At 36.4% G+C, this 22,694-nt stretch overlaps 1 protein-coding gene across 7 annotated transcripts in view; it reads left to right on the top strand.

Annotated features, from left to right (window-relative positions):
• Dnc (phosphodiesterase dunce) overlaps nucleotides 1-22,694 on the top strand; it is a 420,060-nt gene that overhangs the window by 252,525 nt on the left and 144,841 nt on the right. The window contains exon 1 of one of the 7 annotated variants that reach the window (XM_076380421.1): nucleotides 1,804-2,652. The exons of 5 other annotated variants lie outside the window; for them this stretch is intronic. In XM_076380421.1, the coding sequence (XP_076236536.1) occupies nucleotides 2,564-2,652 (89 nt within the window). In that variant the 5' untranslated portion in view covers nucleotides 1,804-2,563. Of the gene's footprint in view, nucleotides 1-1,803; nucleotides 2,653-14,606; nucleotides 14,820-22,694 lie in introns of those variants that run through there. One more of the 7 variants, XM_076380412.1, reaches the window with a different exon arrangement.

The following is a 22,694-nucleotide window of genomic DNA, read 5'->3' as shown; positions in this document are numbered from 1 at the left end:
ATTATAATTTTTTTACACCTCTTTTTAATAACTCTAATTTACTATATCGTAAAATCTATTAATACTCGATTTTTACTACTGTACTGAAATTCTTTAATTTACAAATTGAAAAACACACTTTTTTCAAGTGGCCTCGGCAGTCTGGAGAAGATATAACCGAGAAAAATTCACTGCGATGAGGTCGATACGACTAATAAAATATGGTACACGCTGCATGCCAAAGAGACTTTATAAAAAATGTCCCGACACGATTCTGTCCTCAGTAGTGCTCAATTTTTTATGTCGAGAGCAACGAAAAGTACAGAGAAATATTTCCCTCATTTGTATTTTCATACGCTGCAGTAAACCTACAAAATGAGCAATTAATATGTTTTTATAAACATATAGCGCAGAATGGCGTCAATAAAACAGAATTATTGAAGTATACTATGAATGCAAACATTTCTCTCGAGTTGATACGAAGTCTATAGATTTTGTAAAATTAACATTCTATTCGTATAGAAAATCAAGGTACTATATTTCTGAAGTATGTAGAGTTATAAACTGACAATTATTTAGTAGTTAGGTTCTTTTGACTCCACATACCATGTTCAAAGTCTTAGTTAAGTCTGAAATTTGACAAGCTTTGTATTCCTGACACACAAAACCACAACTGCTTTCTAATAACGCCCTTTCAATTCTCTTATATGTTCTGTTTTAATTATTCCCTAAAGATTAACTCGACACCCTGTTAATTCTCTAAGCCCCCTACAGTGTCCATTACCAAACCCAGTAAGGATCTCTGAAGAGGACTCTCTTTCCACAGGAACCTCACAATACATATCAACTGAACACTTAGTCCCATAATCCCATAATTCAAAGTACAGTGTAGGCTGCCTTACCTAGATAACCAAATACCTAGTGCAGCGCTAATTCCCCACAAACCAAAGATACATCCCAATACAGGAATAACAACAGAAACGGCGCGTTCGTGGTCAAGGTCGATCCATATTCCAAAAAGAGTAGCTAGAAACTGTGCTTGATATGCGTGTTTATGAGAATGCTGGCGGGGCAAGGGGATGGGGGTTTTCGCGAGAGGCGACAGGTCCTCAGACAGACGGAACAAACGACGTGTGCGTGAGAAAAGCGACGCTGTTCAAAATAATCTGACTCGCTCTATAAATACAATACGGTATTCAGTACTGTGCGGCGCGTCGTGAAGTTCAGATGTTTATCTGACGTGTGTTCGTTCTCTGTGCGATGATTGCTGTGGCTGATAAGGCGAACAGAGTTACCGGACGTTGCATCTCTTTCATATGTGCCTTGTAACCCTGGTACTACATTTAATTGTAGCTGCTAATGACAGGCTTGATGAAACAACGTTAATTGCAATTCGTCAAGTGAAGATTGCTGAGTCTGACTGGGTGTCCTATTGTGTTGCCGATGAGTTTGGGTGTTTCCAGTGTCCAGTTGGGATTTTATGTGGATTCTGCGCAAGTGTCAGCATTAGTGGAGTCTTTGGGTGTACTCTAAGCAGTCTCTGGGATAACTAAGTCGATTGTTGGGTTCTCCAGTTGGTATATACTGTTACAATATGTTGATCTATTGTAATTGGAAGCAGTAGTGACTGATGACTCTTGATGGAGGATCTGGCTTAATTGGAGGACTGATTAGGATTGGTTTGATAGCTTAGTGATAACATTAGATATTTATTAAATATTACTAGTGGACTAATACAAATGAAGCTGTTGTTCATGGTAAAGCTTGCAAGTCCTCTTACAGTAATTTTTGGAATTGTTAAATTATCTTAAAGTTTGTAATTTAAAATTCGGAACAGAAATGATTGAAAGTGTTTATGCGTTAGATATTAATTACTGTTGCGTCCGCGGCTAATTAAAATCAAGTGTCTTTAAAGTGGTATTGCTCAATAATAGTGGACAATTAAATTTTTCATTCCTCAGTGACAAGTCTCCAAACCAAATCACCCTTTATTAAAGATACCTCAAAGTTAATATCATAATTCTATAATTGATTGGTGAATTGATTACTCCTATTAGATCACATCGTATCAAATCTTAGGGAATTAGGTACCTTAAATTGACTAATGGGATAAGCTGTCACAATGATTTATTGATGAGTCTGCATTACGAGCTTCACCTAGAAACGTGAAAGTGTGCATTCCATTTCTTGGAAACTTCTCTGACAGCAATATCTCCATTCACCAAAAACTGTCGGACGCAAACTTCTAAACCTAATCATCCCCAACAGAAGATCACAGACCACATTGCAATCTTCCGAAAGCAATATTCCATCACCTAACCAGGACCACAGCTCCCCATCGAGATACTTCCTTCTCAAGAGTCTCTAATTAAGGTCGAAAAGACCAACATCGTTTAGAAGCTAATCCAACTGCCCCATCTCCACTCGCCATTGGAAGCACCTCTAAAATAGAGATAAAGGTTGAAGTCCTCCCGTAAGCTTTTCTTCGCGATCACTCATCATGAAGAACACTGGCCAAACTGCGGACGAGACGAGGTCGGTTTAATAGGAGCACGAAGGATTTGTTGGAGATACGTGTCACACGATGGAGAGGCTCAGTGTCGCGGAAATATTGCGGCGGAAAGATAAGAGAAGGCGCAGGGGTTGGACGGTGGTCGTCGGCCATGAAGTGCGGTGAGTATGAATCACGTGTACTTCACGGGTCAGACGGCCCTTATCAACGAATGGCTACCCTTTACAGCTGTCTCGGCTGTTGCAAAGGGATGATTCAGTGTGTCTGGCATAAATTTCTCAGATTAATCTACTGCTTGTGGTGCGTCTGTTGCGAGCACTTAGCGTCTGGCTTTGTGATAGAATACCGACTATAATAACAGTTGACATTTTCTGAGCGATCCAGTTTACGCTGTTTTGCATGTCATAGGGCATAGGGTGTACTACTTTGATCTGGTTTAATAGCCCAGTGGCTAACGTGCTACTTCTGATGACAAGCGTTATGCTGTAGGTATTTGCAGTCAATACTGGCCTTTGTCGATTATAAATGTATTATTATTTATTATTTATTCGTGGCAAAGTAGTTTCAGATGGCACCAAAAGATATTTATAATGGTAATAATTATTAAAGTCGCTTTTAGATTTCTAGTGTAGTAGAATGTATTATTTTGTTTCTTATCAACTTCTGAGAAAATTATTGAACTTCATAGTCTACTTAGTATAGAAAATAATCTATAAATCCTTTTTCTTACATCTTGAGTGTTTAAATTTTTTTGCATGTTAATTTTTCAAGCTTGGTATTTGCGTGTGCCATACGTGGGCAGAGTATTATTTCTGACCATTTCGAAGGAAACTCTCCATCTAATTTGGACTACCTGTTTGGTACCTAGGACATTTCCTAACACTAGTATCGAAGAATCGTGCAACCTAAGCATCCAATTACTGAGTAGTTGTTAATCACTCACCTAGTTTACATTTATATCCTTCACATCTTATTTTTCTCCAAATTGTTTTTGTTCACCTTTGTACTCTTTTGAGTTTCGTAAAGAAGGTATTTCTGTTGAGATTGATCCATCGAGTATTCTGAGACTCCTGGAACGTCGGTAACACGATTTCGAGTTCCGTTCGTTGGTAAATTTTTGAGTCGCACGGCGCTGCCACCTTCGGCTACGCTTCGAAAGCTCTTCTCTACGTCGGAGATCTCGTACAGTAAAGTGTTGATCGATCAATATCGCGCACAAGTCGCCATGTTCCTTTTTCTCTTCTCAAAACATAATTTTTTTACTTTTTTCTTTGAATAAATATTTTGTAATATTTATTTTATGAATTCAGTTCATTCAGCTTCAGCAGAATATAACAATATGTAACATGTAAAAAGATTTCTATTTTCGAACTGAAATATTTTTTTTCCCAATATATTTTAATGCATAACAAAAGTTTTTTTCCTACTCAATGATAACCATAAATATTCTAGTTCATTTTAAAGGAAAAAGTCGTCAAGTCTGTTTGGGTTATGAACCTCGCAGTAGTATAAGCCAGTACTAGCTCAGACATTTTTTTTGACGTCTTAGAGTTTCAAAGTAAAGCCACTGATACTTCATAATTAAACAATAAAGAATGGAGTCTTCTGTGTGATAATTTGGACTTACTATGACGACATCGCATTAGTGAAATTTACGTGGTCCCTTTATTCCAGTGAAACGTAAATTTCAACAAGAATGTGGGCTGATTAAAGCTTGCTCGGGACATTGTGCAAATTTAGTGTGCATATTAACGGTAGCTTAGTAATCCTTTATTAAAGCGACAGAAAAATAGGGAGAAATAGGATGGACGATAAAAATATATGAACCTAAAATAACAAGACATCTGCTAAAAAAATTGGTGCAGTTTTGGGTTGTTTCAATATACATTATCCCTTCCTATAAAAATAGTATTTAAAAATTATATGCATTGAATCTGATATTTATGAACGTATAAAGTGATTGAAAAACATCATTAAAGAGTATATTATTTTGCAAAATAAATCTAAGCTAAAAATATTTTATATTTTTTTTTAGTTGGAAATAAAAGTGTAAACTTTTATGACAAGCTAGTGGATACGGAAATAAGTCATTTTTCTTATTTTCCTTAGTCGCTGTTTTAGAAATTAGTCTTAAGAAATGGAAGAGAAACTATTGAGAAGTTTCCCAGTGAACTTCAAGCAAACCTCGTGTTTCCTCTGATAGTATATTCGTAAACATTGCAATTTGTTTTGAAAGGCGAGTAAAAGGAACGTCTGTGCATCGCTACGTGTCGCGTTACGAATTTCACCCCACCAATATTTACACTGAACGAAGCACCGATCGTCAATCCAAATACTCACAGTGCTCTCAATATTTGTGGTTCTCATTCTCGCCGAGACTCGTATGCTCGATCAATATGCGGAAGGGAAACAAAAATTCGGCGCCTGAAGCGTTCTAGATTTTGCATTTGTCCATATTTGCTGTCAGTGAAAACAATCACCCGCTGGTAGTCTTCAGGAAAGCAATGTTCTTGAGAATGAGCCGAAACTGCAAGTAATTGTAGCAAGGATACACTTCATGCAATCGTTTTATTTTGTGACCAATGTTTGTGTAAAATCAATAAGTGACTGCGTATTGAGTCGTGAGACTTGAAGATTCTTGAGAATTAGGACATTGCTAATTTTGTAGATTTGTTGTAGATTTTATTATTGGAACTAGAGAGAAGTATCTGACATGATTTTTTGAAAAAATTCTGTGACATAAGTTTGTGTCTTCGTGTCTCAGACCAGAACATGTTCTTAGATTTACGGATTTAATATGCTGTCGCGAAGAAGATCTATTAATGTAATAATCTCTCTCATACTAATGACGTCAGACTTCCTTATTATATTTTTATTTCTATTTTTAGTATCAATTCTACGCAATTCCTTCACTCTGAAGGCTCTGAATAACTGGTGTGTTAGTATCAAGCGCAGCCTAGCGGAATGAGTAGTATAAGAACGGATGTAGTCAGACATGCAAGGTACCGCTACAACCTTGTTATCTTATTACGTTCAACTTTACTGTGTAGACATAGACTCAAGAAAATAGTATCTTCACTTGCAGTTATATTTATCTCGAGAAAAATTCTCATTTTCAGTTTTTATCTACTCTAATAATTTTTAACTGTTTTTCATTAGATCTCTAATTTTATGAAAATTTCATGTACTTTTCTCTTTGATAATTTAACGATATCAAGGATTACCCTTTTATGTGAGGATGGACATACAAGGTGTTACAAAAATATGAGAATTTAAAAATATAGGTATAAAAAAACAAATTTCAGAATTTGGAATATTTTTAATTGAGTAATTTAAGTAAACCTACATAGAAAATGTTAAGTTATTCTAGATAAATTATAAAAATCAGCAGTATTAATGTTAAAAGCCATTTTCAATTTTAGTTAATTGCTTATCTTATCGTGAATTCTATCCTTAAGTCTTACACCTTTTCCTGCAATATTCTGTAAAATCCAGAAAAAAAAGAAAACAGGAATTTACTTCCCTCGTTAAGACAGTCAGCGTTATTCTTTGCTAACGTTCTCCTCTGCCACTTAAAAGAAATATTGCAGGCCGCCCTAGTTTCTAAGAGCTGCCTTGAATATTTTATGGATTATTATGATAATCCCATGGCAAATTTACAGTATTACGCAACATTTTAGTTCCAGGCGAATTTACCAAACCTTCTTCCTTCTAAAAGTACCAACGAGCCTGGATAAGTGAACGAAATTACTATTGCTAATATTAGTCGATTATTTAAGACTTATAATTTTATTGACAGTTGGCTTAACGTTACGCTTCGTGGTAGATCATATTTCAAACAAAATTTGATAAGATTCTTACTATCTGGTAACATTAGTGTCATTCGTTAATTTCTCAGGTAGAATTTACTGACATTCATGGTTCCCCTGTTCGTGATTCTGTCGCTCAAATTTTCGACGAGAAGTTCTGCCCTTATCCTCACCGCTTGCGACCTTAATTATTGGCTGTTTAATTGCTTTATCGATTAGTCGATAAGCCTGGGGAGGAAAATTCGAGCCATGTTAGCGGGTTCTAATTAATCCGATTTATCCAACGTGGTGTAGGTACTATTAATTTTGAATTTTTTGTTTGACTTCAGTGTGTCTCGAATGATGAAAAATTGTCAAGTTTAGAGAATGAGAAGTAGAAAAATTGCTTCTATACTCTAACCTGCTCTGAATGTAAAGCTTGTTTAAATATTTTATTCAATTTTCACCAGTTAAAATTAAAATAAATTTGATCGAATTTTAATCGTTTAATTTCGTTTCATGAAAAAAGTTTGATTACTTTTGAAAAGTAATACCTGGCGTTTATTTAAATTTTAAAGTTTCGTTCTCAAATCATTTAATATTCAATCAACTTAACTTTTCCATTTATCTCTGATTTGTATGCAAAAGCAAGAATGTATTGATAAAAAATCTTTCACGTTTCAACATTTTTTAGTTACCATTTCATATTCTATTTCCGAATGTTTATGAAAAAAATATATATCAGTTTACAATCTTTTTTTATCATAAAATTTTAACTGCATTATAAATTCTTTTTTCACATTAAATTTTTCCTTGCTTGCAATTGATATAATTAATTTTTCCATCCCCCTGGAAACAAGTATTATATAAACGACGCGCATCCGAATAAATATCCGAGTCATGAAAAATATAAAAGGCAATCGATTTCGTCTCTTTTTAAATGTTCCTCTTCGTGGAGATATTCAAACAGTGATTTAATCACACTGAATGGTCATGTTGTCTCTGGATAAACTCAATTAATCTGTTTCTTGCATATATTTTTCACAAGAAACAATTGGTCCTGCAACCATCGTTTTATTCTTCTCCTTTCATTTTTGTGTAACGACCAAGAAAGGTACATTCGCTAATACAAGCTTTTCAATGTTGGCTAAAGTAAATTTACATACATAATTTTCCTATATTTTATTCATTTATTCATTGAAATACAAATTTAATTGCGGTAGCAAGATAATTATTATTCATGAAAATACTTTGCATTAGCGACTTGTACGTTAAAGCAACATTTTCTTAGTTTACTTAAGTTTTTAAACGGTTATTAAAAATAAAGTATTAATTGGACTAATGCCTTCTTGTCGTAAAAGGGATTACACTTTTTCCACAATATTGTGTGATTATAGATATTTAAAGATTTTATAACATTAATTCTTCCTTCGTTAAGAGGAAACGAGGTATTAAACTCTCAATAGATTTAATGGACGTTACATGTTTCTTCTATCGAATTATGTACCACAAAGTTCATATTTAAAACATAATATAAACGACGAAATTATTATGAAAGGAATAAATTTTACTTTATTTATTGAATATTCCACTTTTTCGTATTTTATATTTGCTCTTCTACAGAAGAGGGAACAAATTGTTAATACCGAAATGTTTTATAATTCTGCGAAATGTTTTATAATTCCGTGAAACGTTTCTACGAAATTTTCCCAATTTTGATCGTCATAGAAGCTCGCGTGCAGTATCATTTACAAAGATCCTTGACACACCGATACCTCTACATGTGATTTAACGTTATCTAGATCAAACATTCTAATTGCAGCGGGTTGAAAACCTGAACTGATCCTGACACATTGTGAAATACGGATTAAGTGCACAGATAATGTGTGGGAAAGGGCAAAGTTCCGAAGGGGGAAGGGGAGGATTGATTTCGTGCTCTCGTAACGTTGATTCCATGCGATGTATTCAAACGATGGGAATCAACATTGTTAATCCTACAGCATTTAAAGCTCAGAATTCTACATGTTACATAATGATCGTAAAGGTATTCACTGGGATATCAAATGAAAGTTGTTTTAATTCAGTGGTTAACCAGTTAAATTTGTACCTAATTATGAATATTGAGAAACGATTACGCGTAATTGTAATACTCAAAACTGTAGTCAAGCTTTCAAGATATTCCAATTAGTGAAACTCAAGTATTATATTTAAAATTACAGCTCAAATCACTGAAGAGTTATCCTATACATAAACACTTGTAATAAAAAACTACAATTCAGTAAGCATTGAAGAACAGTTAAGCACAGGAATTGCAAAATATAAAAATTGCTACGTTAATTTTGTAGAATTTGTGCCATTAAAGACCAGTACACTCGAACATATAGTAATATGTAATTGAACACATTCATAAAATGAACAGAGTTTAAAGTTCAAAGATGAAGTGGAATTGAAATGTCTGAATGGATCTATAAATGTATGTTTTATGGACTAGACGAAAGAATTCCAGTTTATTAATTGCAGGAAGAAAAACATAGCAATATTTACAGTATTATACATTCTCTTGCATTCTATTTTCCATGAACTTCGTCGACATGGTAGACCTCAAATAAATACCGTATTTCATGAAACGGTTCTGTTCTAAGCGCCAAATTAGACTGGAACGAGCTCATGCAAAGGAAAGCTTCGCGGTTGAATACAGTGGAGTGCTTTCAGACACTCGGCACTTATACTGCATCTTTGAAATTCCTGGAGATCACGTTTTGCTTATCGTCGGGGCTCAAGTTTACATTCCAGACACAAAGCTGGCTTTAGCCCATACACCTTGCTAAAGAATCACTTTATCTCTTTATTATACTGCTCATTATCTATTCATAGAAATTGTTCAGACCATCTTACTCATAGATTAATGTTTAATGTCACAATTTGAGGGATTAACGCGAGAATAATTGAATACACTCTAGCTGACAGGCGATGTCTTTGATTCCTCATAGTTCCTGTACAAGTTATAGCACTGTGATGTTGAAGTATCATAGTTTGGATGAAACGATTTTCATGCAAATAAGAGTAATTTCTTGAATATTTACTTACTTTATATTGTATAATTTTAACAAAGTGAATAGATGTTGTATTAAGAAACTTCAATGTAAAATGTCTCAACATTGGTAGACTTACATGGATAGGAAATATTATAATACATTTTCTGTATCTTTTCTGTCATATTAGTTCTGCTTTCACGGAAAATTGATTTTCAATACACAAATATATGCGTAGCTTACAAAACAGCAATAATTCCCTGCTCTTATTAAAATACTCTTCCGTATATTCTCTTCTTAATAAGCAATATAGGTACTTTGTTGATCAATAAATCCCATTAACTCCTTTAATTTACGTTAGCGTATACACAGATAGAATACGCTTACAATATGTTTATTACACAAACAGAGAAATCTCAATTTGTGAAGAGAAATTTTAGTTCTCTCTATTAATGCTTCAGTGTGATATTATCATGCATATCCCTTAAAATCATCTTCCTTGAATCTCTTAAATTAAATCGAATTCGAAGCTTGCTCTTCAGCTCAGCTATGAGAAAAGGCAGTAATTATAGAAAAATGTGAAATTGATTTTTTCAAATCTTTGTCTTCTTTTGAACAGTTTTTGACTCGTTTTAATGCAAAACAGCAGTAAAATAAATAGAATAAGTATTCATTTTATTGTTAAAAGCATCAAACAGAAAGAAAATATTTTTCAATATTTGTTCATGCTTGAAATTTGTCCCTTTTCCCTTGACATTCTTATTTACTATTAAAACAGCATAACGTGTCGCGTAGAGGAAAATTTAGTTTTCATGCTCGTTGCGTATTTACTTTCCCTAATGATTCGCGTTTTGTGACGATAGAGACGACCTTTCTTGGAATTCGCTCGCAAGAAAATCGCGGTTTCCGCGTTTTACGTCGCTGCGGGCTGCATCCTGACCGAGTTGCGCTTGTTTAAAAAAAAAAAGCCTGCAGTCTTGAAATTTTTGCTATGAATTCCACGACTTATGAAATCAGGTTACCGCGAAATGAAACAATCGATCTTTCCGTTTTTATAACACAGTGGAAGGAATTATTTGGTTTCCGTCTTGAAAGGAATCTATCTCTTCCAATGTCGCTGTGTTCAAGTAGAAAAAGATTTCATTATCCGGACAAAGTCTGTTTTTACTTGTGTCACTAAAACTTTTTCCAGGGTGAAACCTGGAAGATTGATTTGCAGTAAACTTCTTATATTTATCTACGAGTTGAGAAATACTAATGTGGCAATTAATTTATACTTTCTCTCGATATTTGATAGCCCATTTGCGCACGTGCCATCTGATACCTCTTTTAAATTTCATTTGTAGGATTCAGCTTGCTATTTAATTCCATCCTGGTAATCTTTCAGTCAAGCTTGGAACGCCAAGTAATGTATCCTCTGTTTTTGAAATTGTATAGTATCCTATTTAGAATATTGGGGGAAAAAACTAAAACTACGAATACAGATAATTTAATACTATTTTTATTATTTTATGTCTGAAGACAGTGATTTTGTTTTTAAGCACTCTTTAGCTCTATTGAGAACCTGAAATTTCATCGCAGTAGAAAACATGCAAACCTTCGGTTAGCGTGTTGACAGTATGATAATGAAAGTAGTGTAATTAGGTTACTGTGATTCCATTATGTAAAATGATTTGTTTAATAGAATGTGGAAACTACAATGTACATCAGTTTATCAGTATCTATAGTTTCCTTCTTGTATTTGTGTTAGTTCAGTTGTTATGTAACAACGTCAAGTATGAGTAATTCTGGTGTTGAATAAGTGACAATGAATCTATAATATTAGCTAGCCAGGAAGCCGCACTACAAATGTAACGCGTATTTTTAAATGACTCTTTGGCACTTTGTGGCACTCGTCAAGCAAAATATATCGTTACCATTTTTCGGATCGTATGACCAGTAGCTAAACCAAAAATTGAAAACCATGAACAATGCTAGGAAACTCAATGACTTAGAAATTCGAGTATTGAAAACTATGAAGATTCAAATACATAAAACTTTGTAAAATTTGAATATTTGAAATGATGAAGATTTGAAAATCTAAGTTTGAATTTGAAAACCTAGAAACTTAAATCTTTAAATATTTGAAAATTTGCTAATTTAAAAGCCTGAATATTTGGACATTTGAAAGCGTGAAAAACTCGAAAAATTGGATTATGATTCCAAGCTATTTTCATCTGCGTTACTCCACACAGTCCCAACAACAAAGGTTCTTTGTTTCCCCCGAAATCCCTCTGGCAACATCTGTGAAGGTCTCCAATTATGTAGCGATTTCGTCTAAATCCCGCAACAGCCAGCAGAAGCTGCTAGTGCCGCTATCACGAGGCGTCTCGTAGAGCAAAAGCACGTCGAAGTTAGAAGCGCACGCCCCGTCTTTTGCATGCAGGCAAGCCTCCGCGCGAGATGACACGGATGAGATCCGTTCAAGGCTGACTAAGTCCTTTCAGAGCGGGCAGCCTTTCCCGTGCAATGTCAGCCATGCAGGGGGCAAGCACCTGCACTATATTAAGCGACAAGGGGCGGGCTAGAAGGAAGCGGAGCATGCTCCTCGCTGGAGGAGCTTCCTCAAAAGCAGGAAAGGTCGAGCTTGCGATGCCTTTGTCGCTCGGCGCGCGCCGAGAGCTCGTCGCTGCTAGAAAGCTGGACCGATCGAATTGACCATTAGCAGGGTCTGTCACGTTCGACTTTTACAGGGAACCGAGTTAAGCCTTGGCTTGTGACAGGAAGCTCCTATTGCTTCGCGCTGTCAGACCTATCAGGATCGTTTTGGCTTTGACTGTTGCTGGGATCGACTAGGTAATAATCGTTCGAGGTTTAATTGGGTTTGTTTGGAGGTGAATCAGTTGCCCAGGTCGATGGATGTCTTCCATCGTGACGCCCTGGATTGTTGAACTGGAGATAAAGTTCTAATGAAACGAGTTTTGAATTTTGAACGAAAGAGACGCTTTTGGATAGGAGCTTGAGATTGTGAGAGAATGGTCACGAGTAAACGATTTTTAATTTTTATTTAATCTTTAAGGATTTGATTTATCGTTATTTTCTGTTTTAGAAATAGGTTTTGAGTAGATTTTAGCATTTGGTGGACACAGTAAGCTATGAAATGGTATATAGATATTAAATACAGCTTTCATGTGAACGAAGAAGACGTATATAATGTTGACTTAAACTATGTAAATACTAACAAGAGCTGAGTAGCAAGTTGAAAGCGAACTTTATTCGTCAGTAACTCTAGAAGTTATGTATCTATACAGCGAGGAATTCTTAATTAAGGAACTGTCCAGTAGAGCATGAGTTAGCTATATTTTGTTAAAGAAATTTTTTTAGTTCTAACGTCTTTTTCTATTGAAGAGGATGGAACTTCTATTAAATATTAAATATTAAAAAATTACAAAATAGCTTCTAGTTGCTCGTTCTCTGGACAGAAAAGAATTCTGAGCATCGTGTTGACTTCTACTTAAATTTAAGCCACTAAGCTGGAATCTTTATTAAATCGAAAGTGAGAAACAAATAGTATATTTCAGTGAAAATTTCCAAACGAGTTCTGCATTTAGTACAAGAACGTATTTCTCTTGAGGGAATTTGGTAACACGAATTCAACACTATGCCCTTGATTTCGCTTTCCAGAGGAGAGCGAGTATAGCTAAAACGGAATCGGTGGCTACGTTCCAAAAGCGATCTTTATACTTACGTAGATCGAACTGTCTACACGATTGGAGTCGAAAGCAAATATTTACAGAGATTGCAATATTTCCTTGCGGTTTGGTTTCCCACCGTTGCTAAGCAATCGTATGAAATTTCAGTTGGAGGAACTTTCAGCAATGGAAGCTCTTCAGCGGCTGTCGAATAAGCTATTCAAAATAATTTGGACATTTAGAGCGAAATTGAGGTCGAGATTGAAATTACAGAAGTGAAACTTCATTGAAATAAGCAAATAGTATATTTTAAGTTCATTAAATTCATTTAGTTCCTTGAAAAACTAGGGCAATACGTTAAAAAAAGGTAATTGGTATATTATTTTTTTTCTCACTTTACATTTTTATTTTGTATACTCCTTTTGCATTTTTTTTACATTTACTTATCTATGTCAGTTTTCATTTCACTCCCTAGAACTAGAAAAATTCTTCAAACAGCCACTTCGTTTGCCAGTTTTATTTTCTTTCTTCCTTTCATTCTTTCAATTTCATTTCGCCATCAGTTGTAAGAAATTCATTTACAAATCCAATTTCTGCATTCTGCTTTGAACTTGCGAAAGAGGACTCACTTTCTTCAGACCTTTCTATCTCTATTCTTTTTATTACTCAATTGTATTGTCGGAAACATGGTCTTGCACAGAGTAATGCTTCGAAAATCGTTTCAGGAAATACTGAGGTTTCAGAATGATAACATAGTTTTAGCGTCAATCACTCAGGATATTCTGTATTTCTCCACGTAGATCAGAGAGTGCAATAAATGCAATTTCCTTTGATTTTATGTCAACTCCAGTATTTCATAATTTCAAAAATGGTCCTCTCCCAGATTGTATGTACAGAAAACTTGACCCCTCGTAACAGGATTTATTCTAATTAAGAGAAGGAACAGGTCAAAAAGAAATATTGTCAATAAAATCGTCAGTTCTTCTATCTATCATTTCATCTATATTGCCTCAGTCTTTTCCTAAAATACTGAATAATTTCTAAACATTCAAGTCTAATAACACTCTCAAAGTACTCCACAATATTCGAACAGTCAGGTACTAAAATTCTATCACAATAATCTACAATTCATAAAACTTCTTTTTAATGCAAGATCTCACTGCCTAAGCTTCACCACTTTTCTTAATTCTCAATCAGAATAGCCTCGCTATTATAACACAGATAATCGACTTTAATACTATTTCACCACAAAGAACAATTCCCACTAGTACACAAAATCCACATAATTTTCAAGCACCCCAGTTTCTCACGAATTCCGTTTCCAAATATTTTTCACACCACACGTGAAACCTTGGGTTAATATAAATACTTTGACCCCCCGTGTCTGAACCAAGGGTTAAACTGCAAATAAACATGCCAACCCTCAGCTCCGCCACAGCTTATCTCCCCAACGATCTCTCCACATCTCCAATCGCGAGAGACCAACGCTCGAACCGGTGCAAAATTTTACCATCGCGCGCTAAAGGTAGAAGCGGTGTCGAGCGAGCGATAACAAGACAGAGAGCATGCCCGACGCTGGTCTGGGTTCGCAGGCGGGCGCCTCGACGCGGCTGTTTCAGTCCGACAGCACGCGCGACCTCGAGCAGACCACGACAGCTCGACCGTGACTCTACCCGCTGTGAATTCCTCGATCGTTCGGCTCTCTCGATCGTACGCGCGCGAGAATGCGAGAGTCGAAGCGTCCTGTCCACCCAGGATCGTGTAGAAGAGACTCCTGACGGAATCGACTTCGTCGTCCTCGCAGACGTTGGTAGAGGGGACTCTAGAGGTGCTGGAGGTGAGGATGCGCTCGTTGAGGGTGGAGGAGAGTCCTTCGAACCGGGTCACTTGCATCGAGAGTCTTTAGCCTCTTTAAAGGCGACATATTGAAGAGAATAGTATCTCAGTGATGATAAACGTGGCTTAATTTGACGAGGTTGAAGTGTCAATGGGCTGTCTGATGTGAAGCTTGCTTGGTAGACGATTGGGTTATTGTTGATGATGGGACAGGCGTGATAGTGCATAGTCTCTTTGCATAGAAAAGGTTAGGAAGAATGGTCCAGTTGATGGGAGGAATATGATGTAACTTCGTGATACCGTGAGAGAAGTTGGTGGATGAAGGTGAAATGGGATCCTTGGATGAGCTGATAGATGATATTTAGGTGGAAGGCTTCGATGCATAATTTCGGAATTACGAACCAGTGTTAAGTAAAGCCAGAGACAGTCGACTTGGCTGTTCTTGGAGAAAGTTACTGGAAGTCGATATTCCTCGTCTGATGAAGTTTCGGGGAGTTGGTACCAAGTTCCAAACTGTGCTTTTAAAGGGATTTTATCGAAAGAAATGAACGAAGACAGGAGTTAACAGCTAATCCTTTATTGTCAACTTTGTAGAAGTATCATCGACAATTTTTTTCATTTTTATTAGAGAAGTATAAGTTTCCTGGGCTTCAAAAGTCTCAGTGAGAGGAATGAGTACAGTTCTTGACGTTTTGCTCTACCTTTTATTATCAGCTCTCAGAGACATGGAGCGAATATTGCATTTTCTTCGAGCTTTCCAGGATGCATTGAATCAAAATCTACGTGAAAGGAATGAGTTGTATGGCAACGGCCAGGGAAATAAGGAACTTTTAAGGTGATGAAATTTTTGAATTGCAAACTGTTAAGAGATTGATCCCAGACAGAGGAAGATAGTGAAAACGACAGTTTAATGATTTATGAAAATAGCTCACATATTTTCATGTTCATGATTACAAGAAAACTTTGAAAAGTTAATGGAATTTGAAGTCAAGAATTCACTTATTGGAACTGTATCTACATCACAATTGTGAAGACTTACAAGAAGCTAGACAATTGTTAGGAATTAAGTGGTAAGCCATCATGAATTGGAAGATTGCCCAATAGAGTTAAATTTCAGAATGCAAGAGCAACAGAGCGATTAAACCCAATTTCCAGTGTCGAGAATTACAATTTGAATAGTGATCAACAATCCATTCTTCCTGACCTAAATAATTGTACCTTGTTATTATCACAATTCTAACTATCAGGAATTTGAACCTACAAAAGATAGAAAAAATTAACAGCAGATATTTCAAGAATTAATCTAAGCCTCGTCTATCAAGCAGACGCTCGCCTTATCTTACTTAAGAAACCTAAAAGAGAAATACTATTTCGTAGTAACTATAAAACTCGAGATCAATATCAGACCACGCTAAGGCTCTAAGCCCACGGAAGACAATAAAAAAGATAATGGGCTAATCGAAATCACCAGCTCTTCGCGTGTCAAAGACTTTAAAACTTCTAGGTATTCAAAATTTCATATTTGAAACTTGAAAAAATGATAGTCAAGCTTTCAGATTCTATTCGCCATACCAACACTCTATAATTTACTTTCTATTGCAATTAATAGTTCCAAGTGATACAAGTGCCTGATGGAAGGACTCCCTTCGCATCGTTAATTTACTTTTACACGTGAACGATTCCCATTCTTTTGGAGTACCAACGATGACCGTATCGCCTTCAACGTGGGAAGGCCAAAAGCCGTTCCAGAGGCTCATATAGCTCGATAAAACCGTCCGTGCGATTGTCATAAACGTCGACAGAGGATCGATTCCCAGGCTAGGGAGCCACGCGTTATTTTGCCAAGCTTCGTGTTAAACGATTATGACGAATCATCAGTTTTGCGGGCATTAGGCTTCTCAATATCGATCGTGAGAGCCACGAGAGCCTAAGGCACTCTTAGACACATCACAACGCGAAGTATTTCTGGGATTGCTTCAGAGAAGCAAAGTTTGTATAGTTTGATGCATGTGCACTACTGTTTGGTATTCGAATGAATACTTCTTATAGGAATCATAAATAGAAATAACTAAAAAATGTTTTATCGATTTAAAATTATTAGGATTCACAAATATTGCGATGACAATGGAGAGTATAATGTTTCTAGGTTTCAACTGCTGGATATTTAAGAGAGCCAAATGCTGGGAATTCAGCTGCTTTACAATTTATTTATTTTAGGCTGAATAAATGAAACTTTGGAGAGCTTGATTTTTTAAAGTGCTACTAGTGTGTTATTATTCAACAAACTGGACTTAATAGCCTTTCTCGCTGGAGAAAGCTTTTGCACCCCACAGTACGAAAACACACATTGAAAAGTGGAAAGAGATACCGAGATGGGTTTTCTTTGTTACTTCACTCCTTTACATTGTTTTCGTTCTTTTTCCTCCTCGTACTTTTCATCAGATGTGCTATCACAAAGGAGTGCTGTACAGGTGATTCGATATGTGTGACAAGTCAGTATGCTTTTAAAACACATGTGCCAATTGTATAAATATAACACGTGATAAAGAGCCAAGGTAAAGTGTTTCTTGGGTGATTTTAACGCTTGAAAAATTTCTGAGCCCTTATTTCTAAGTAGATTACAAAACTATATTTCTAGTAAGTACCTGATCTCAACTGATGTTTAAACTTTTAAGTCCTTTAAGTGAATTTTTAAATCTTCCGAGAGATATTTAAGTTCTTTAACTTCTAAGCTAATTTATGAGTCCCTGAAACTCTGAAGTAATTTCTGGATCTTGAAAGTTTCGAGATGATTCTTTTTTATCTTCAAACCTTTGAGCTAATTTCTAGATCCTCGGAACTCTGAATCCTTAACGTTGAAATCGTTTCTCTTTACTTCCCTTTTTCTCGGTTCTCAATTACTGATTTGTTAATTTCTTCGAAACTCACCCACGCTCTTTCCTCAATTCTACTCGTTTGAAAGAAATGCTAGGTTAGACAGAATTTTAGGACGAGGAAGTACTGAGTTAACGTTCCGTGATCCTCGTTCAAGGATCTCGCAGAATGAGTTGACCCAGAAAATTTCTTGAAACGTGCGAAAAACTGCATAAAAGCTGCAGCTTGTTTGCGCGATGCTGCTTCCCACGTCGAGCTTAGCGAAAATACCCAGTACAGCGATTGTTTAAATTTAAATTGACGAGTACGCTACGAGGACGCTCTTAGGAATTATCAACTCTAATAGAGCCTCTGGAAATTGTATTTTGTACTGACGAGACGCGTTAACAGTTGCCTCGAATTGATCTTTAAAACCTAGGGAACAGGAGTAGCACTTCAGGGAACTGAATTTCTTGCCTATCACAGTTCCTACTGTGCAAAGCTTCCGAGCAAAGCCTACGTTCTTTAAGAACTGTGTAATTAAAGGAGCAACTCTACCATGAATTTGAATCCAGCAAATCTCTGAACCGTTCCTTCCAATCCCAGAACTCGGATGTTCACTGACTATAATTAATACAAGTCCGAGGACTCTCGTGATGGTATCTAATCAAGGGAACCAGAACGAACGACAAGGAAATTGGTTCATTGAATTAGTAATCCTTGTAGGAAGAAGGTATTCAGAGCCACGTGGTCTTGATTGAATCATCTTCTGTTTCAAAGAATCTGGCCAAGATATCCCAGGAACTGTTCTATTTCTGTCGAACATTTCCATTGACTCATGCTCGTGACAAGGCGTCATCCTGACCACAAAAGCTGTCGCACTTCGAAGAAACGCTAGGATTCCATTCGGCATATCAGCCATCAACCTTCCAAGTGCTGTCCATCAGCTTTGAAGGAGCCTGATACTTGTCACCTCGTGAGCAGCAACAGCTGCATGAACAAACGAGCAGAATGTCAATAGACGCCTGTGTGCTTGGCACGCAACAGAGTCAATTCTTCTAAAAAGTTTTTCGAGTCGTTCGAGGGTCCACAATTTTGGGCAATTTTGGGACACGATGCCAAGTTTCGATGGTGTCGCGAGAGACAGTGAACTCTGAGTTGTTCGTTGGTAGCTCTGGCTGTTTTCATTGGGAATTGGATACTGTGCTATGCTCGGTTGACAGAAGAGAATTATTATATAAGTTCTGCTAACAGTGAAGTTGGTAGAAGTCAGATTTCATGTGGCTAAACTTGGAACTGTAGTTTGATAACAGAAGAATAATTAGATAACTTCGCGATTTATGTTAAAGGCTTGGGAACTCTGATAACTGTAGTGTACATTTTTTTAGTGATTTTATAAATAGCAGAGTAGCGTAGTTCTCAAGTGTTCATTTAATTTTTAACTGATGGGGGTCATAGCACTTCTGCTAGCTCTATTTTTCATATCTGCTATAAAAAATATGGTCGATTAATACACAGAGATTAATTAAATGAAGATTGTGGATTATAGAATCTCTATGATTTTATCGTATTATAATATTGGATATCACGTGAGGCTTAATAAAGCTTGGGAAGGGTTCACTTGGAGCTAAATCAGGATGGTAAACAGAAGAAACATTATTCTGAGTGTGATTTCACTCTTGATCACAGAACGCTGCTTTTAAAGTGGAAAATGAGGTTTTTCGCCTCATTTAAAGTTCGTTCGTTCGGTCACTTTATCGTTCCCACACTATCATGGATAAGGTCATCGCTTTAATGATCCCGTTAAGATGCTAATTTCATTTCGGAAGTGTGCATATGCATGCGTCGCCCTGCGAGACTTGAAGTAGAAATGAACAAACTTTGCTCAGTCATGGGAACCGTATCTCTCTGATTGCTTTGTTTTTTATATAAATCCATGCCAACGATTGGCTAGTTCTGTGGTTTCATTTTTCCCGATGCATCGAAGCTTCACGCCCAGGCGATATTCTCGATGCAATTTGTGTCAGGTTTGTGTCACGGTATTCTTTCTGTTAGTAAAAGACTAACATTGGTTCGACCATTCTATGCTCAGTTTTCATGGAATATCGATGAGTCAGTGGGCTCTTTGAACTGAGGGTGACAGACCAATTTTAGATCCAATTTAAATTGACATTATGCCAGCGAATGGATTTTTGAGTGCTTTGGTAGTTAAAATTCGAGTTTGCGTGCCGAAATTGGAAACGGAATTGTAGTTCTGATGAATCATTTGAATATCATGAGAGAGAATTCCATTTAGGTCCACAAGTAGTATCTGAAACTTAAAATCTAAAATTTGGGTTTCCCGAAACTTACGCTCCCAAAATTTCCTCAAATGTCCCCAAGCCTTGGTACACAAATCCTATTAAACGTCTTCTAATCCCAAAATCACATGAATTGTCACACCTGCTGTCTGAAGCCTCTTACAAACTAGAAACTCAACACCTGAATCTGAAAGTTTAAATTGAATACTGAGGTCCTCCGAATTGCCACAGTAAACATGAAACCTGAAACCTCGGAGCATTAATTTCGACAGCAGCTCACCACAGTCAAAGACGCCAGTGGTCTGTGACGTCCGCAACTCTCATTACCGAAAGCACTCGCTTCCGCAGCGTCTTCCCTCTCAAAATGCAGGGACGATTACGCGGGTCTGAACACAGGCCATCATTTTGTAACATTTTCTCGTCGAAGCGGCGCAGGAGAGTCCAAAATTGCATCGATCGTTCGCGCAAGGACGCTCGAGTAATTATTTAACTCAGTGACACAGCGGATTCCTTGACAGTAGTTGGCATTCGCTAATATTTTCGAAACAATTCGCGATCGCCAGTTGGCAAATGGACCCCCAATGATCGGTGGCTTCCTGGCGCGACCTGCATGCTACCAAGCTCTCTATGCACCGTGCATCAGGGTGCATCGACGCGGCACAAGCGAGTTTTGCTCACCAACCCAAGGGACATGTCTACTCGGAAGTTAACATCGTGAAGTTAATTATCTTGCTGCGTAACAACATAATGACGCTTGCAAAGAGCCATTAGTGGACCTTATCAAACAGCCCTGCAACGATGTTACAAATTTTACGAACCCCAGCATGATGGGTTCTTCAGATCTGAAGTATCGAGTAGGGATGTCAAGTTTCGTATGCTTGCGAATGTGGACGATTTTGAGAGCTACTGAGTGTGAAACTCACTTACACGTGAACGTTGTAGCTTTTGGGAGAAATGTATTGGAAATTCTGATCTGCTCAGTTGTGAGAGCTATTTGGAAAGTGCAGTGAAGGGAGTCAAGCATCCTTTAGCTGCTGTGGAAGATTTTGAAGAATGGGATATCAATGACTCGTTCAAACGTAGGGATAGCTTATGAAGTTTGGATATTGAGGTTTGAATTTAATGATATAGATGAACTGTTTTGGAAGTTACTTGAGCTAAATATTTGAAAGATTGAGGAATTTTTTAGGGACTCTAATTTATATTAAATGATTCCATGACTCATTTGAATAGAAACTTGCATTTGTTGTATAAACTTCGGAATTCTTAGCCTGTCCTTTGTACAAGGTATTTGGAAAGTTTGAAAAAATTCAATATTTTCTAAGTACCATAAAATATTTTTACTAACTACTTGAAGAAATGATGGAGTTTGAAGCATAATAGTAAACTTCAAAGAATAATTTAGCGAGTTATTTGGGCAATTTGGAAAGTTGTTTAACAAGGTCAGCCAGTTTTTAAAAACAGTGTAGCAATTTTGGGAACAGGTGCTTAAATAAGTCAGGTAACTGCAGCGAAGTTAATTTACCAAAAGCAACCTTTGCAAAATATAGTTCATCGGATCGTTTACGCGAGGCAAGTACCGTTTCATGGGTTTGTGCAAACTTTTCTAGCGTTCATAAAACGAATTTATTGAATTTTAAATGTCCATTAGGTCGATGGAACAAGCTTTTAGTTAGATATTCTACTAGCACATGGTAGAGATGAAATCTATGTGGGTTGTACATAAGCACGTTTTTTTTTTTGTAAAATAGAAACTTGAGCCTCTGACATGGCATATCGTTTAGAGAAAAAGGAAACTAATGTCAAATAAGAAAGACGGACTGAAAGCTAATGTTAAAGCAGATTAAACAATGCTATGTTTGAGTCCTTTGCCTGCACTCTCTTTGTCATCTAGATTCCTCTCGCGAAAGTGTAACAAGCATCTTAATGTGAATTATTGAAGTACACATACGTAGGAAGCGCTAGGGTAGGACATAAAGAGACTTCCTACGACCTTTTTGTAATTTATATCCCACGACTCAGAAGGAACTTGAACAAAAATATAAATAATTTGACTTTAGACAAACTTGGGATTGAAGAAATTATTAAATAAGAATATGATTCGAAGATGCCAAAACTTTATGAGAAGATCAGGGAATATAATTTTTTAATTTAATATTTTACCACTTCTTTTTACATCGAATGACCTTAGGCATTAATATCGACTAAACACCCATTACTCCACTAAGAAAAAAAAAGTATGTCGTGCAGTTTAAAATAACGAAGGTGACCTTGAAATTTCCTCTATACCTCCAACCATAAGAAAAATTACTGACAATTACTGGTATTGTCACTTGTTTATTGCTGTTACTTAGTTTTGTTAAACAGAGCAGAAATAATTGTGAAGATCAAAATTGTTGACCTAGCTTATATACTCTCCGTGGATTATAAAAGAAAATTGGTCCTCGGAAAATAATCTCTTCTATTTTCCAAAAATAAAATTTCCATTTCAATGTAAAATATCTGTAAGGGGAAATTGGTAATCAGCTTTAAGAATACTCTTTTTCTAGATTTAATATTTATGTGTAGGCACACAGTGCTTTTTATGTACCTACACATAAATCGCTTTTCAGTGGACAGGAATTTTGAAGAATCAACGATCATAGAAATATTTCGAACCATTATTGAAATCACTTCAAAACGAATCACGAAACTCAGATAGTCGAAGCTCGTGAAACTCTTCG

The sequence above is a fragment of the Calliopsis andreniformis genome, chromosome 6, assembly GCF_051401765.1.
Source record: "Calliopsis andreniformis isolate RMS-2024a chromosome 6, iyCalAndr_principal, whole genome shotgun sequence".
Taxonomy (NCBI): Eukaryota; Metazoa; Arthropoda; class Insecta; order Hymenoptera; family Andrenidae; genus Calliopsis; species Calliopsis andreniformis.
Note: the sequence above shows the minus strand (reverse complement) of the source record. Positions and strands in the feature narration are given on the sequence as shown.